Genomic DNA, 18,919 nt, shown 5'->3' on the forward strand with positions numbered 1-18,919 from the left:
CTTTAGAAGATAAAACTATCCATATAACAGTCACGTTTTAAACCAATTTCAATGGATAATGTCCAGAATATAAAAAGAGGAGACAGATATCTAACTGGATGGTCCAGAAATAGAGGAATAAAACCAAAAGGAAATAGCACGAATAGCACCACTAGACTTCCGCTGGACTCATGTTTTACAACTACCATCAAGCCATTCATAACACACACATAGAAGGGACCATAAAGGTAGGCGATTAAAAAGAAAACCACTCAAATTTATAGAAAGCAATTTCTTCTTCAGCAAACTCTCAAATCGCAGCTGACAAAAAAGCATAACTATAAAATTTCTTCAGCTGAAAGGACGACTTGGCTCAACGGTAAGGCTTGCCGTTAGCATCCCTGGTGGCGCAGTCGACTCCAAAACATATATTTTAAAAGGATTTTAGAATCAACAAAGCATGAATGGAACAAGGAAAGAACTTGGGAAGGGTTCTTTAGGTGCAAGTGCTGCAAGTGTCTAATAAGAGCAAGTTGTGCGTTCATCTTTCCCACTCATAAATCTAAGCTTTAATGCTGGGCCCCACAAATGTTCACTTTGACTTGCAGATATGACACACTTGTGACGTGCTTTTATTGGCCACTTACAACATCTGCACCTAATGAATTGTGCATAAAATTTTTCCATAGAACAAAACAGAAACCAAAATTGCATATTTAAGTTAGTTCAGAAAATGTACATACGATGCATGGTTGTTAAAGCATAGAGATGATTCTGTTGGACGGATGTTGCTCCTTCCTCCCACCTCAAGCTGCCATGTGCATACAGTTCCATCTAATGCACCAGTCGCAAATCTGTGTCCACAGTTATCAAAATGCACAGCTGATATTGATGCAAGAGCATATGGCGGAGGTACATTTGCAGCAGGAAGCACTCCGTATGTTGCAGTAGCTTTGTCCTTACCGAACTGCACTTGTTACAGTCTTTGTTAGCTGCTCTATCAGTTCATATGAGAGACACCAGTACCAATTCAAAAAAAAAAAAAAAAAAAAAAAAATTGCAATTATGCACTGCAACTTCAAAATTTGAACAGTATGCCTTGTACGTAAGACTAGTTATGTTTTTATGACTTTCCCATATAACTATTTGCCATGCTTTCATTGAATATATATATGAATGACAATAAAATATGGAATATAATATCTGTCACCAGATAAATGTTAACTCTTATTTTTTTCATCCCTTACGTGGACTCACTCAACAAACGTCATGTGTACATTTAGCACCCACCATATCTAAAAAAAATAGGCTGGTCCCATTATTTTCTAGATATGGTGGGTCTTACATGTAGACATGGCATTTATTGTGGATCTATGTAGGACATGGGAAAAAATTGGTGAAATCCATCCGGTGACATACAACAACACTAGTCCAAATATCCAATATACAAGACAGAATTTGAATTGGCGTTTCTGTATTTTCAGAGTCCATCAGCTATACACTTGAGTATTAAATATGCAACTTGAGCATGGTTGTTAATCAATTCATTGGCTAATTCATTCTTTCTTACATTTTGGATTCATGGATGATTTTGACCACATTATTGGCATCTAAGGTAAGGTTGCGAAGGTCATGATTATGACGAGAATTACCACATGGAATGAGACTCAAAACCAAGAAGAATTTTTCACAGAAAACAGAGGTGAAATTATAGTACTCCCCCCTCACAAGAGTAATCTGGAACAATTTCTTGCTCTGAAAAAGTTTACTAGAGCATATCTGAAAAGAATAAAATCCAGAGGCAAAAGTATATAGTAATGAGATTTCTTGGTCGACACTACATACCTCCCATAAGTATATGTGTGTATTACTAGATCCAACCAAGAAGAAAGGCCTAGAAGGGTGACTTGAGAATGCCCTTGTATTAATGTTTTCCAAAGTGGCAGGTGGATCAATGAACTCCTCAAAATCATCTTGAATCCCCCAACCTAGGCCAGATGCACCCATACCAGCATAACCTGGAATTCCAAATGCTCCACCACCTGTTAAGTCTTTCCCTGGTCTTGCCAAAGAACCTACACCAATGGTTGCTCCACCCAACCCAAGGTGTGTCCCCTTCTTGCTCCCAAGACCAACGCCAGGAGACACACATGTAGGGACCGGAGTAGATTCAGATCCTGCCCACCCATTTTGTGGCCAATCAGCCTCCGCCCAGATGTAATTAGAATGATCTCTGATAGGCAGCTCATCTTCCCAATTAAAGAATATTATCCCCTGAATCAGATAGAATATGATGTCAAGGGAAACATATAGATTTTAAAATTGAGATATATTACGAGAAAACCATTAAATGAAAAGGAAAATAAATTCAATTCCATGTATGCATAATATCAATAATTTATTCAAATTGAAGCCCTGATACATCCTGAAGCACACGTGACTAGTGCTCATTCATTTAAGAAAATTGGTGTATCCTAGGTGAGATGGCAGTCTTCACCTTCATGCTGTCCTGATTGGAAATTGGGATTAAGAAACACTTTTACAGCATACACCAATACAATTACAAGAAGAGCAACACGCATCATGATTTTGTAACTCGATTCACAAATTCTTTCTTTTTGAAAGATTACCTTTATGTAAATTAAAATATTAAACTCAATGTATTCCTGCTAACGTGGAAAATGAATAAAAGCATTTTTTTATTGGAGTGACTATGTAAATTTCATTAGCTTGCAAGAGTTACGGGTGGTTAGGTAATTCAAAATTTTGCTAGATATTGTCTACATAATGGGTTCATGGCTCATAGTACAAGTCGAACAATGTCACTAGGTATTATATGGAGTCTTTAATAGGCCTCGAATATCTAGTTGGTCAGTACAATTAGGAGAACTCATCAACCTATAAATACTCATGGAACCTTTCTATCCATTGAGTTTTAGAGAACCTGTGATTGTATTTATTTGAGGATAAGCCCTTCTTCTCTCTACAAAATCACCAAAATATTGTTTCATGGGTACGATACACAGCCACAATTTCAGCCTCAAAACTCTTCTAGATCAAGCATAACTCTTCCCTTGCCCATCGGTTGTTAATTCAACGCCAAAACTCCTTAAAGAATTTCAGCGAATTCCTTAAACCTTGTGACTACACATTAAAAACCAAGCCAAACTCACCCTGTTCTATCTCCTTTGTCTCAGCTGTTTCTTTTACCCTTTTTCTTTTAGTTGGCCACAGATTAAGCTTGGTAGGGATGCATGTTTGATGTTCCGTTTTTTGGTTTATTATTCTGCTGGTGGTTTCCCACTGTGCACTATTTATAACACGAATGGGTGCTTATGGCTCCTTAGGGGCTGGTGCGTTTTTGGGCCATGCCATTTTTGGCCAGATTTTGTGTTCCAATGTTAGGCCATGCTCTAGTGTGCTCACGTGGTGTGAGATTGTTTCCTTTGGAATTGGCTGCCTAGTATCACTGTGAAAGATTTTATTATTATAGACTAGGCATTTAGGAGTATTGTTGGCCTAGCCACTCAGGTTATGAGAGGTTTTATCTGTTGTAGGATATGCATGTGTTTCCCCTCTAGAGGGGGTGTTTGCCTATGGTGTGTCTTGAACTTCATTTTAAATCATTAGTGTTTTTTTTTTTTTTTTTTTTTTTTTTTTGTAATAACCAAGGTTGTTAAAATCGGAATCCTACGTTGGATCGCTGGAAGTGTTTCTAGGATCGGATCGTAAGATCCTACCGAAAAAGACAAACTACATAATAATTTAATTTAAATAAGTATTTCTCAAAAAGTATACACAAAATGAGCCTATATTCTATTGAAAAGAAGTAAAGATATCGTGATAATACTCCATGTAAAATGTACATATAATATTATACAATAGAAAACTCAATGGTTAAAGTTTTGTATTTTATCAAAAAAGAAGGTGAAGAAGAAGAATTCTATAACAAAATACTTTACAATCTACAATAATGCATAAAAAGTGAAGAAAAAATATTTAACAAAGTTGGATATACAAATAGATTAAGAACTCAAAAGAGCAGCTTAACTGAATGATAAGGCTTGTCGTTAGCATCCCTAGTGGAGCAAATTCAAGTCACAAAAATAAACTATCCAAAAATTGGGATAAAGTTGCAATCATCTTATCCTCCTTAAACTCTGCTAAAGCTAAGTTTGTTTTTCCAACCAATTAATTTTCTTAAATTACCGCAATATTTGAATATTTGTTTTCTATTTTGTTTTTCTTAGTCTATTTGATTCAATACTACTCAATTTTTATTATTTATTTTGACCACATAAATTGGTATTTAGACGACAAACATAAAATTTACAATAAAACATGTCATACAATACAAAACAAGACTTGTAAATTGGATCTGATAGGATCAGATTCGGATTCGAATTCCACGATCCTATAAGATCCCATTACCAGGATCGAAAAATCCTACCTATAAGGAACTTTTTACACGATCTGAATCGATTGTACTCAAATGGATAGTAAGATCGTAGCATCGTAAGATCCGGATCGGGATTTTGATAGCCATGGTAATAACACACATACTTTCCAACAAAAAAGAAGGAACTCTAAAGACTTGAAGCTTTCCATAACCAAAACCTACCACAAACCAATTGTGGGCAACACTAGGCGAAGTTTCCATACTTGTCCTGCATCAATTATTTCCTAAGAAAGGCACTTCACTTTTTTGGTTTTTAGTTTTCACAAGTAGGTCTATCAGGCTAAAGTTCACAAGGTCACATATATATATATATATATATAGAGAGAGAGAGAGATAACTAGGTGCTGAAAGCCCTAAGGTTATTCTTTGCATACGGTACACTTTCAATTACATGCAAAATGCAAATGTGGATAAGCAGAGTACAACAAAGACAATCGATGAAGAAGACGAGCATCTTTCACCAAGCAGCCACATCATCAAATAATTCAGATGAATGAAAAAAATTTATGGATGGGGTCTCACCTTTCTGTTACTAGCAAGAGCAGCTTGCTTTTGATCAATGGAGTTGATACACAATGCCTGCTCATTCATGAAGGATTAGTAATCATCAAATACATTATGAAGCTCCGAATATTTGGTTGCCAGGATGTCAGTGACATAAGAAATAATAGAAGGTAAGCAGAAGAAGTACCTCTAAAAGTTCTCCATTTCTCTTATAAACTTCTTTAGTGTTCTGGAAAGGCAAAACCTTCTCAGAAAGCATTGTATTTGATTGTCCAAAACTTAGAAAAGAATGACCGTCTGGAGATGGGCCCCGTACAGGTGATCCAGTTCCACTGCCAGCAAAAATACTGCCAACCCTACTTTCTTGGTCACAACTTTCCTCAGCTTTATTCTCACCAGTGGTTGCCACAAATATGTCACTCCATTCTTTAGAGGACTTTGGCTTAATATACTGTTTCCACTCAAAGTTTTCTTGTGCAAGTCCATCAAGTATAACTTTAGGATCAGCAAAAAAATCCCATAACATATCAAATGCTGATAAATCATTTTCAGTGTTCATCACATCCCGACTGTCAACATCTTGACTAAGATGCTTATCAAGGGTTTTTTGATGTGACTCACTAAACCCTTCTAACCACATAAGAATAGGTTCATTGGATCCATCCTCCATTTTTTGCAGCACAAATGATGCAAATTTCTTTGTACAAGAAGAAGAAATTTGCGCAGACGTAGTCTTCAGTAACTTAGCCAAAACCACAGAGACCAGCCTCATTTGTTTATGCATATTATTTCCATCAGATTCAGAAATGTCAGGATTAGACATGGAGGAAAGTCTATAAAAGGGACCAAAAGAATAACTGTCTTCAAGATTCTGAGATAGTGAATTCATCTGATGTTTTAGATAAGCGGACATGTGTCCCCACGAAGCAGCCCCAATGATTTGCCATCTTACATCTTCTGGTAGTGAAGATATTATGACCTCGTCTTGATCAGGTTGTGCTGCTTCTGTGAACTGAACAGCACTTCTCGTATTATCAATCAATGTATTGTGAGAAAACAACTCTTCATTCTCATGAAGGAGCTTCTTCAAATCTGCCATGGTGATTTCATAAGCATGCCCATTTATACATGAGAGCAAAAGGGGTTTCATAATCAGAATAAGACCTTTATAATTCCTTTGAAGCCAAGCTGATGCAAAATATACACAATATTCAGATAAATCAAGAATGGTAGAAGGTATCCTGATGAAGTCTTCAACACAAGAATCAGGGAACAACTTCAATGTGGCTCTCAACCTCCACAATGACCATAGGAGACCTTGCATGTAAAATTGCCAAGCAGCCGACCAGTCGAATCCATTTTCACCAGCAACATTACTATTGGTGGAACGTGATTTTGGCAGAGAGCAAGTTATAGAACAGGCAACAATATATCTCGAAAACAAACAGGACATTTCTTCAGTAGCCTTCACAAGTAGCTTGGGCTTGATAGGATATAAGAGAAAACTGTCATATTCAGCCCTCTTATCTTGTGAGGAATATTGAGAAGCATAGCCATGCAATATATGGTATCCGATAAAGAGTAATCCATTATTTGACAGGGAAGTAACAATCTGTAGGATGAGAAAACAGAACATATCAATCTCACCTGGAAGAAAGTGGGCATGCATCAAAACAGATGAGATAATGAGATGTGTATGCATGGGTCAATAAACTACATACCATGTTAATTAAATGGAGAGGAATCAAACAGAACTTCTGCTCAAAATATGCAAGCCCTGCCATTAATTTGTGTTGAAAATTTTCAAGTAATATCTTGAACTGTTGAGTCTCATACTTGGAGGATTTACATGCTTCTGTAGGTGCCATGTTGGTACCTGGCCAGCTTGGATGCTCTCTTAACAATTTTGAAATGTACCGCATTGCTAAATCTAATTTAGCATGTGTCTCCATATGAAAAGCCACATCATCTGATATCCAGTTACTTGAGGAATTATATGGGAATGGCTTTAGCAGTTTGTTTAAGCCTTCAATTTTTCCAATATCTGATCTGCTTCCTTGATCTGAACCTCCAAGCATGTTCAAAGGAGATGAAAGGCACTCCAGAGCTTCAATCTTAAAATGCATCCAAAATGGATCAGTTCAATATGCCTACCTGGGCATGAAATTATGCAAAATAGATACGTGATATCACACACACACACACACTCAAAGAACTTCCAGAAAAGAAAAAAATAAAAGAAAAGAAAAAGGAATTAAATATCTGAAAATCCCCATTCGTCATAATTTCTTCAATGATTATGTAGTTCCATTACTTGCAACATGCATATTCAACAAATATGAAACATCCGTAGAAAATTTATGAATCATGCTCAAACAGGAGTTATTGTCTTGTTACATATTATGATATACTATATCTAATATGAATTCACATTCTGTGAGAATAAATCTAGCTCTACAAATTATACAAACAGCAATTGTTTGAGAGTGTGTTTACAAGTATATGAGAAAGTTTGCCACCCAACCTTTTCCCATACACAGTCAGCTAAGGTACCTGAGTCTACAGTGTGCATAACATACACTATTTTCCAAGATTATTTGAATCTTCCCAAATGCATATTCTAAATTTGCCAACATTTAGAAACTATACTTGCAATGGAAAATTTCATGATAAGTGTTTTCGTTGGTGTTAAAAAAAGAAGGAAGAATTAGAGATATTTGCAAGGGATAGATTAGACATGGACAACAATATCCTCACCTTTCTTCCTGATACATGGGTAGAGTCTCAACAATCACAGAACAAGACTTGAATCTTGCCATTAAAGAGTTCATTGTCATGGCATGTACTAGCACGAACTTTAGAAAATAACAAAAACAAGAAAGATGGAACTGGAAAAACAATTTGCTGGACCTGGATAGAAAATGAAAGCAGGGAAAGACAAAGAAAGGTGGGATATCTGAAGGAATCAATGTATAAAGAGAATTGTATAGAGAATGAATGATGTATTATTGATTGATATAATGTTTGTTGTAGTTATTTTCTGTCTATTACAAATGGTTCCTTATATAGATGTAGGTGTAGTGGATGGTGTGTAGTGGATGGTGATAGTGGAGTAGTGGGTTAGGTTTAGTGGAGTAGGTGAGGTGGTAGTGGTGTAGTGGGTTAGGTTTAGTGGAGTAGGTGAGGTGGTAGTGGTGGTAGGTGATGGTAAATTCTAACAGCCCCCCGGAAACTCAAGGAGGATAGAAACTAACCAACTTGAGTTTGAAGAGAGGAACAAAACAAGAAAATACATAAAAAAAAAAAAATGATAGGAGACACTGTATGGTCGTGTCAGACCGTTGGTGAAGACACTGTATGGTGGTGTCATAACGTTGTAGAGGACACTGTATGGTGGTGTCATAACGTTGTAGAGGACACTGTATGGGGGTGTCATAACGGTGTAGAGGACACTGGATGGCGGTGTCAGACCGATGCAGAAGACAGTTTATGGGGTCATGTCGGACCGTTGTAGAAGACAGTTTATGGGGTCATGTCGGACCGTTGTAGAAGACAATGTTGTGACAGTTGTTGTGACAGTTTACGGAGTCTATCAATGTCGGGACAGTTTACAGAGTCTTGTCGGACCCTTGTAGAAACTAACCGGAATCTATGTCGGGACAGTTTACAGAGTCTTGTCGGACCCTTGTAGAAACTAACCGGAATCTATGTCGGGACAGTTTACAGAGTCTTGTCGGACCCTGGTAGAAACTAACCGGAATCAATGTCGGGACAGTTTACAGAGTCTTGTCGGACCCTTGTAAAAGTGGCACCCTCAAAAGGTGTGCCCAATTTTGTCAAAAGGCGTGCCATCAAAAGGCGTGTCCACTTTATCAAAAGATGTGCCATGAAAAGGCGTGCCAGTTTGTCGGGCGTCAAGAGGCGCGCGATGCGCGTGGCTGCCTTGGCTATATAACCAAGACGAAGGCAGAGGCTGTGCAAACCAGTTTGAAACCTCTGAATTTTGGCAGTCTGAAATACTCTGTAAACCCTGCTCGGAAACACTTAGCAACCCAAAACATGGCCTCTTCTTCCCGTCCAGCTACCCAGAACCTGCTCACTCTCTTTCCAGAACTGAACGAGCCCACAGGAGAAATAACTGGTGCGGTGGCCAGTGAACCTCAACCAAACACCTCGGGTTTTGCTCCATTGAACTTTCCGATGCGGTCGGTGGAGCAAAAAATGGCGGTGCAAACTGATATTGAGGCTAATCAGTATACTCTGAAGTCATGCGTGGAAACCATGACGGCGGTCACAAATTTGTCGAACCGGCTGCAGAGTAGGACAAATGAGGTGCAGCATTTAAACGCCCAGCTGGCTCTGCTCCAACGCATATATAAGGATGCGCGAGCAGAGATAAGCGTGCTAAGGGCAGAAAACAAGGAGCTGAAGCGGAAGGCCACCGTGATGTTTCGATTTGGAGGTCCACCATATGCTGCAGTGGAGGAGTATGGGGGAGTGAACGTGCTCGGTGGACAAGGAAACACGGAAGTAACACTGTCAAGGGCCACCCAGGACGGAGGCAAGAAGAAGAGACCGGCGGCAGAGTAGAGAAGAAAAATCCCACTGTTTCGATTTGTGTTGTTGTTGTTGTTGTTGTTTTTTTTTTTTTTTTTTTTTTTTTTTTGGTGTAAAATGGTGATCGGGGTGGATCCCTGAGATGAATAAAATATGGTTTGGTGTGCAGTTCGTCTTCTTCTTTTTTTTTTTTTTTTTTTTGTGTGCGCAAAGAAAAGATAATGAAAACAAGGTTTCGTGACCCACGGTTTTGTGAAAAACCTGCAATGTTTTTTTTTTTTTTTTTTTTTTAATAATAATAATAATAATAGAATATAGTATAATAGTGTGGTGGGAACAAGCCCACGAGGAAAAGTAAGAGTATTGAGGTGCAAATCAGAGCCAGCTGTTTTTTTTTTTTTTTTAATGCAAACATCCTTGGTGGTATATGAAAACTTGTGTGCTGGTTTTGTTTTTGAAAAGTTCCCACGTGAGAGCAAACTATGGTGTTCCCACGGTGATTTGTTTGAGGTGGTATTGCGTTGTATAATATATTATAATATATTATAATGGTGTGAGGTGAATGAGTACCTATGTAGGCATGTGGATCTGTGGCTTCAACAAATGCAAGTTTTGGGCAAAATCAAGAGCCACAGGGGCAGCAACAACAACAACAACTTGGTGGGTCTTCTTCTTCTTCTTCTAGGAGAGAGATAAATGCTTTGATGGGTACTGAAGACACTGTCGTTGCGAGATGTGAGATTCAGGATCAGTAGATGGGTAACGATGAAAACGAAAACAACTCGAGCTTCTTGCCGCCATCGATGGACTCCGATGCCATTGTCGACACCATCAAGTCTTTCTTCCCAATGGGTGCTTCGGCAGAGCCCAATTCGTCTGCTATGCAGTTTCAGAAGGAGTTGGTTGTGAAGGTGGTGGACTCGAAGAAATTTCAAGGTATGTGTAGAAAATTCTAGCGGACTAGGCTGAGGTCCGGCGGGCGGCTAAGGTGAGGTTGCCGCCCGCCGGGGAAGCGAAAATATTAGGTTCTAAACCCGCTCTGATACCATGAAGGAATCAATGTATAAAGAGAATTGTATAGAGAATGAATGATGTATTATTGATTGATATAATGTTTGTTGTAGTTATTTTCTGTCTATTACAAATGGTTCCTTATATAGATGTAGGTGTAGTGGATGGTGTGTAGTGGATGGTGATAGTGGAGTAGTGGGTTAGGTTTAGTGGAGTAGGTGAGGTGGTAGTGGTGTAGTGGGTTAGGTTTAGTGGAGTAGGTGAGGTGGTAGTGGTGGTAGGTGATGGTAAATTCTAACAATATCACATTTGAAGATAGAGATCCCTGTTGATTCCAAATAATAAGTTAGAAAACAAATGGGCTGAGTGCGAAAGGAAGCAAAATAGTGGATATGTTGAAGAGAGCCATGAACTCCCCTCATGCATATTAAATCTGTCAGAGAGCTTCAACTCTCAGGCCATTTCTACAGACAGACACAACTGTTTCATTCATCTCTCACATATTATTCTTGTACTATGTACTGTCATGCAGCTAATGCACTGTGAGGTATCTTTCTGTATTTGTATTCCTCGTACCTCAGAAATAGAAGGTTATTCACTTACACTCAACTTTATATTTCACCTTCAAACTTCACTTTAAACATCAAACCTAATTCCTAGGCTTTAGCTATCAACTCCTTGAAAAATGAAATCAGGACCTATTAGGGAATAACCTGTCCATCGAGTCACTAGATGAAAAGGGTAACTGATGAATAATGATACAGCTCAGTTTATTCATTTTTGTGCAAAGGTTGAAATCAGGCTGAGTTAGCTTCTGGCACACCTGTTAACCCAAATCAGTCAGAAGACTCCCAACATATATATGAGACAAGTGGAAATTGTTCTGGAACTGAAACCTCGAAATTGAACAATAACTTGAATCCCAACTCTCATGTGAGAATGTAACATAGGTTTTCTATTTTATACTCCAATTGAAAAAAATTTCATAACAAAAACACATCTAATTAGGCACTCTTTAGTATTAATTAGGAAACACAACAAAGGTACAAAGTTTGGTAAGGTTCAAACAACTAAAAAATATTTTGAATATCTCAACTTCTCAATAAAACAAGAATATCCAATCTAAGGGCCAAATGATTTGACCCCTATCAGAAGATATTAAAAAAATAAAAATAAATAAAAATCATCAAAAAAGATCAGGGTAATTATGTACAGACTCACACACAACAATGACAACTGTGCATTTGAATATTACAAAGTGTTTCATAATTTCAACAGCTTGCTTAGCTTATGAGTCATACAAGTGATCCAAATGAATAAATAAAAACTGGCTTAAGAAGGTGGGTTGTCAATATCAAAAAAGAAATGAAAACTTTAAAAAAGTAAACTCAACAAAAACAGCTAATACCATGCCATAAACCAGATAACAAGAATATACATTTAGATGAACTTACAGGCATGCCAGATCTGTTAAGAGCAGTAGAACTCATCAAAACTGCCCACCTTCCCAGGACTGCTGCATTATGCTCTCCTACAGCATTCTTCATTCTGTTCTTGTTTGCCAGCATTAGGCAGTATTGACCAATGCTTGGATCCAAAAAAGAAGTATGATTGGAAAACAGGGCCAAGTTATTGATAGGAGAATCCTTTTGAATACCAAGCATGCTCAGAAAGGATTGTGCATAATTCCCCAACATCCACTGCAAAACAGATGAGATTTAACAAGAATTATTACACACCAAAAAATAATGAAATATCATAAATGAAGCCATAGTCCTGAACCCCTTTTTTTATGAACAAACTTGAATACTTAATTTAGCACCTCTAGAAAGCTTGCCAGCCAGGAGTCGCCTTTTTCAATTGCAGATGGAAGCAGAAACTTTGATATAAGATGACGCTCTAATGGCCCACCATATCCCTCAACAAGGCGACAAATTACAAGAGCAAGCTGCTCATCCCCAAGGTTTTTTGCACAGACATTAACAGCAGAAGAGGTATCACCTCCAAGCAAAAAGAAAGCAACAGCCAGCTCCAGCTGATGTCTTCCCATTAAAACATAAGCATTCTTTAAAGCAGCTGCTTTATTTTTATCCTCCTGTAAGAGTGAGTCCATGTGAGTGCTCATTGGATACAACAGAAAAAAAATTCAATCCATTTTATGAAATGCCAGCAGTCAACAGCATCCTATGCACAAGAAGCAAAATGCAAGCCACAAACTTGACGAAATTAAATGTAATTTTATGTGGGGTAAGCCTTAGTTTGCAGTTTGACTCTGACAGGAGAAGACAAAAGTTGATTAAGATTAATTAAGGAGGAAAATAAACATTTTTGGCTCCCAATTGTTTATCCAATGTACCAAAAGAAGGATCGATGACTTATTATCCTCAGAAACATTAAAGAATTCATGCACATTAGAAAATAAAAGTAAATTTCAAAGAAATTATTCAAGACTGCAACATGTGGACCAATTACTCAATATCCATAAATCAAGAAGATACCTGGAAATTGCGTGAAAGGAATCCCACCAACGGCTTGTCCTTCTCATCTTTGCTAATTTTAAAGAGACTAGACAAAACTTGAAGCCTGTTTAATGCTATATATAAAAGTGCACAGGCTTTAGGATCCTTACTTTTCAAATACTGTTGTCTAGCTAGCTTCTCCATCTACAATATAACAACCTTATCAGAGTCAGGGAGAAGCTGTATGAAATAGAACTTAAATTAAAAACCATTCCTTTAGAAACAGCTGTGGAAAATGATAAGAATGATAAATTTGATGGCATGAACAGCCAAACAAAATACAAATGAGATATGTATAAATTTATCCATGTGCTTGTGTATATATAACATAAATTTGCATGCATACATGATAGACCTAACAAATTTCTCATAATATGAAACATGTTATAAAAGACAACCGCTAACTTAGCAAACACAAACCAAAGCTTAACAAGAGTGCAGTTAATATATGTGTATATATATATATATATATGATGTACTCCAGTAATGTAAGAAAAATATAGAAAGTATACATGGTGATACAACAGATATTAAACATATTCTTACTACATCCACCAAATTAATGCTACTTAGATACTATAATGCTGTTGGTAGCAATAGAAAATGGACCCTTGAAGTGCTCAATTAAAAACCTTAACACAGGTTAACAATTACAATGGAACGCCTCAGTATATCTCTTTATCCTTCACAAAGGGAAATGAAGTGGTAAAACAAAAGAAAAGAAGAGAACAAGCAAAAGCATTCTCTCCATTTGCAATTAAAATTCATGAAAAACATGCATTATTGCTTTCCGTAAAAGCTCAACAGAAATTCAATGCTCGTCTTCAATTTCTCATTTTCAACTAAACAGCAGACAGCAGAAAAACACAATTGATAACATAAACAGAAAAAGCACACCCAAAATGCTTTAAATCACCTTAATAGATTGGGTTTTGTCAAAAATATAACTAAGTAATATTACAAAAGCAACAAGAAATTTCATGTAGGAAAAAAGAGATTAAACAAAGTAGCTCCAAACATTACCTTTAAGCGCAATTGCGTTGCATTTATATACCAAAATCCGACTCCCATATTCTGCATTTCTTGCCAAGATGGTTCATTTGGTAGAAGTGAACTGAACAAATTGTCTTGACAATCAGAGTGAAAAGCCCAAGCAAACAGCCCTGAGTCAACAACCAACTCTCCCACCGGTGCAGATCTACCAAATCTTCGGGAGAAATATAGTTGTTGAAACCTTACAGCCACCCAAAATCTTGACCCAAAAAAATAATGATAAATAAATTTGATAAAAAGAAAAAATTAACAAAGACCACAATTGTAGCATCAAGAGCAAGACCAATAGAGACGAAGGCAATCATGGCAATGAACCAAAATACTATACAACTGCATAGATATGATGAACAAAGAACTTAACTCGCAGTTTTTTTTTAAAGATAATTTCAAAGCAATAAAGGCACCTTAACACAAAGCCCTTGGTAGACTTGTTAAAAAAATTCAAATAAAATGGCATATGCAACCTCAAAGGGTTGGCCTGGTGGTCAAGGCTTGGGGCTTGGGGGTGTGCTCCCTCCAAGGTCTCAAGTTCAAAACCTCCTAAGTGCAAACAATTTCTTGGGACTAATCCATACAGGGCTTTTCCCTGGCTTTAATTGGGACCCCTGCAAGTGGGCAGTGGGATTAGTCCCCCAGGTTAGTCGATCCAATAGGCCAGATACTGAGTTATCAAAAAATAAAATAAAATGGCATATGCATTACTATCTTTAAGGGCATATGTTAAAATTGATGTATTATTGATTGATTTATATTGATATGTTACAATGATTCCTATATATAGAAGAGTAGGTGGTAGTAGGTGGTAGATGGAGTAGGTGAAGTGGAGGTGGTAGTGGTGTAGTGGGTTAGGTTTAGTGGAGTAGGTGAAGTGGAGGTGATAGTGGTGTAGTGGGTTAGGTTTAGTGGAGTAGGTGAGGTGGTAGTGGTGTAGTGGGTGGATTTTAACAGCCCCCCGCAAACTCAAGGGGGATAGGAACTAACCAACTTGAGTTTGGAGAGAGTAACAAAACAAGAAAATACATAAAAATAAAAGAGGATAGGAGACACTGTATGGTCGTGTCAGACCATTGGTGAAGACACTGGATGGTGGTGTCATAACGTTGTAGAGGACATTGTATGGTGGTGTCATAACGGTGTAGAGGACACTGGATGGCGGTGTCAGACCGATGTAGAAGACAGTTTATGGGGTCATGTCGGACCGTTGTAGCAGACAATGTTGTGACAGTTGTTGTGACAGTTTACAGAGTCTTGCTGGACCCTTGTAGAAACTAACCGGAATCAATGTCGGGACAGTTTACAGAGTCTTGTCGGACCCATGTAGAAACTAACCGGAATCAATGTCGGGACAGTTTACAGAGTCTTGTCGGACCCATGAAGGAGCTAACCGGAATCAATGTCGGGACAGTTTACAGAGTCTTGTCGGACCCCTAAAAAGTCGCACCCTCAAAAGGTGTGCCCAATTTTTCAAAAGGCGTGCCATCAAAAGGCGTGCCCAATCCATAAAAAGTCGTGCCATCAAAAAGCGAGCCCAAGTCATAAAAAGATGTGCCGGACATGATGGCGAGGCACGTGAGTGCCTTGGCTGGCGCGCCCGTTTGTCGTCTGGCGTCAAGTGGCGCGCGATACGCGTGGCTGCCTCGGCTATTTAACCAAGACGGAGGCTGAGGCTGAGGCAGAAGCTGAGACAGAAAAACTGAGAGAAACCTCTGAAAAACTCTTCCTTTGCTGAGAGAGAAACTCTGTAATACTCTGTAACCAACCCGTCTCTGAAACACTCAGCAACATGGCCTCTTCTTCCCGTCCAGCTACCCAGAACATGGCCTCCTCTTCCTGTGGTCTGCTCACGCTCTTTCCAGAACTGAACGAGTCCACAAGAGAAATAACTGGTGCGGTGGCCAGTGAACCTCAACCAAACACCTCTGGTTTTGCTCCGTTGAACTTTCCGATGCGGTCGGTGGAGCAAAAAATGGCGGTGCAAACTGATATTGAGGCCAATCAGTATACTCTGAAGTCATGTGTGGAAACCATGACTGCGGTCACAAACTTGTCGCACCGGCTGCAGAGTAGGACAAATGAGGTGCAGCAGTTAAACGCCCAACTGGCTCTGTGTTAGAATTTACCATAACCCACTCCACCTACCACCTCCACTACCACACACACTCACCTACTTCACCTACTTTCCTACACCTACCACACACACTCACCTACTCCCAAATCCTCTCCTATATAATAGGAAGCCTTGTAATATCAACAATATCAATCTTGTAATATATACAATCAATCAATAATACTACAATTTTAACATGGTATCAGAGCAAGTTTAGAATCTAATAATTCTGCTTCACCGGCGGGTGGCAGCCTCGCCTTGGCCGCCCGCCGGACCTCTACACATACCTTCACTATCGCTGTCATATTCATCACCCACCTTAGGACCTCCGCTATCTTCAAAATCTGCGCTTGCTCCGCCTCCCTCTGCCGCTGGAGCTCCGACTCGGTGACTTTAGGCACTGGAATCAACACTCTGTTCGCTTTCTTATTGGGCTTGCGTCTAGCTTTCTCGAGCTCCTTCTCCTCCTGTTCGGCGATCCGGCGCGCCTCTGCTTTGCGAGCGGCTGCCTCGGTGCGTTTCTCCTTCTCCTCCTCCCGCTTCTTGGCGGCGCGCGACTTCGAGCCCTCGGCTTCGCGCCAGTACTGGTCTTCTTTATCTCCAGCAACGGAGCATCGCGATCTTTGCGTTCGACTTCGCTGGCTGTCTTCCGTGCCCTCGCCTCCTCGGCTTTGCTGTTCACGCACATCTTCTTCGGCATCTTCTTCGGCATCGTCTCTTCAGCGTTCTCCGTCCACATCCGCGAGGTCCGTTGCTGGCTCTTATGCTAAAAGCATCACCCTCTGAAACCTCATTGGTGTTTCCAACATCCTCGAGCTCTCTCTCTTCAAGGCCATGATAAATAAATAAATAAATAATAAGGGCAGCAGCGGCTGTCTCTCTTCTTCTTTTTATTTTTTTATTTTATTTAAACCAATCTCCAAGGAATTTATTCATCTGAAGGATGGTTTATGAAGTTAATGGAGGAAAACAAGCAATTCGTCACCAGGGACCCTGACAAGGCTCACTTATTCTATCTGCCATACAGTACACGCCAGCTGCAGATGGCTCTGTATGTGCCTGGCTCACATAATAGAAGACGACTCTCAATCTTCCCGAGGGATCATGTGAACATGCTTGCTGCAAAGTACCCTTTTTTGGAACAGGCCTCGTGGATCAGATCATTTCCTAGTTATTAAGGTTTTTTTTTTTTTTTAGATAAGTATTATTATTCCTTCTGTTAAGTTGCTACTCGGCCCAGCTTTGGTTCCACCACCCACACCACACAACCCCTTTCTTTTCTTTTCTTTATTCTCCACTCACAAAACATTATCATCACCTTTTGCACCTCACCCGTTGCTCCACTTTCTTTCTTTTATTTTATTTTATTTATTTATTTATTTTATTTAAAAAAAAAAAAAAAAAAAAAAACAAAGAGGAAGAAGACAACTGCAAACTCATTTTATTCATATCGGGTCTCACCCCGATCACCATTTTACACAAAAAAAAAAAAAAAAAAAAAACAACCACACCCACAGCGGGATTTTTCTTCTCTACTCTGCTGCAGGTCTCTTCTTCTTGCCTCCGTCCTGAGCGGCCCTTGACGGTATTGCCTCCGTACTTCCTAGGCCACCAAGCAAGTTGCCTCCTGCCTGCTCCTCCACTGCAGCATATGGCGGCCCTCCAAATCGGAACATCACGGTGGCCTTCCGCTTCAGTTCCTTATTTTCTGCTTTCAGCACACTTATCTCTGCTCGCGCATCCTTATACATGCGTTGGAGCAGAGCCAGTTGGGCGTTTAAATGCTGCACCTCATTTGTCCTGCTCTGCAGCCGGTGCGACAAGTTTGTGACTGCCGTCATCGTCTCCACACAGGACTTCAAAGTATACTGATTGGCTTCAATGTCCGTTTGCACTGCCATTTTTTGCTCCACCGACCGCATCGGAAAGTTCAACGGAGCAAACACAGAGGTGTTTGGTTGAGGTTCACTGGCCACCGCACCAGTTACTTCTCTTGTGGGCTCGTTCAGTTCTGGAAAGAGCGTGAGCAGACCACGGGACGAGGAGGCCATGTTTTGGGTAGCTGGACGGGAAGAAGAGGCCATGTTGCTGAGTGTTTCAGAGACGGGTTGGTTACAGAGTGTTTACAGAATGTTTCAGACTGCAAAGGTTCAGAGGTTTCAGACTGGTTTGTTATGCTTCCCAGCCTCAGCCCCCGCTTCGATTTATAAAGACCCTGACGAAGCGGCAGACACGCGCATCATGCGCCGCTCGACGCTCGACGACAAACGGGCGCGCCAGCCAAGGCGCTCACGTGCCTCGCCATCATCATGTCCGGCACGCCTTTTTATGGATTGGGCACGCCTTTTGATGGCACGCTTTTTGAAAAATTGGGCACACCTTTTGAGGGTACATTTTTTAAGGGTCCGACAAGACTCTGTAAACTGTCCCGACATTAATTTCGGTTAGTTCCTTTATGGGTCCGACAAGACTCTGTAAACTGTCCCGACATTGATTCCGGTTAGCTCCTTTATGGGTCCGACAAGACTCTGTAAACTGTCCCGACATTGATTCCGGTTAGCTCCTTCATGGGTCCGACAAGACTCTGTAAACTGTCCCGACATTGATTCCGGTTAGTTTCTACAAGGGTCCGACAAGACTCTGTAAACTGTCCCGACATTGATTCCGGTTAGTTTCTATAAGGGTCCAGCAAGACTCCGTAAACTGTCCCAACAACTGTCACAATATTGT

General features: G+C 39.7%; 1 protein-coding gene across 3 annotated transcripts in view; it reads right to left on the minus strand.

The window, feature by feature from the left end:
* LOC114278275 (transducin family protein / WD-40 repeat family protein) overlaps positions 1-18,919 on the minus strand; it is a 30,645-nt gene that overhangs the window by 2,312 nt on the left and 9,414 nt on the right. For 2 of the 3 annotated variants that reach the window (XM_028220301.2, XM_028220302.2), the window contains exons 4-12: positions 14,053-14,281; positions 13,009-13,173; positions 12,333-12,605; positions 11,965-12,210; positions 6,664-7,056; positions 5,130-6,554; positions 4,961-5,017; positions 1,825-2,253; positions 723-946 (exon numbers count right to left, since the gene is read on the minus strand). In XM_028220301.2, the coding sequence (XP_028076102.2) occupies positions 723-946; positions 1,825-2,253; positions 4,961-5,017; positions 5,130-6,554; positions 6,664-7,056; positions 11,965-12,210; positions 12,333-12,605; positions 13,009-13,173; positions 14,053-14,281 (3,441 nt within the window). Of the gene's footprint in view, positions 1-722; positions 972-1,824; positions 2,254-4,960; positions 5,018-5,129; positions 6,555-6,663; positions 7,057-11,964; positions 12,211-12,332; positions 12,606-13,008; positions 13,174-14,052; positions 14,282-18,919 lie in introns of all 3 variants that reach the window. The other variant, XR_014362718.1, reaches the window with a different exon arrangement.

The sequence above is a fragment of the Camellia sinensis genome, chromosome 2 (genome assembly GCF_055761805.1).
Source record: "Camellia sinensis isolate YWXY chromosome 2, ASM5576180v1, whole genome shotgun sequence".
NCBI classification, from domain to species: Eukaryota; Viridiplantae; Streptophyta; class Magnoliopsida; order Ericales; family Theaceae; genus Camellia; species Camellia sinensis.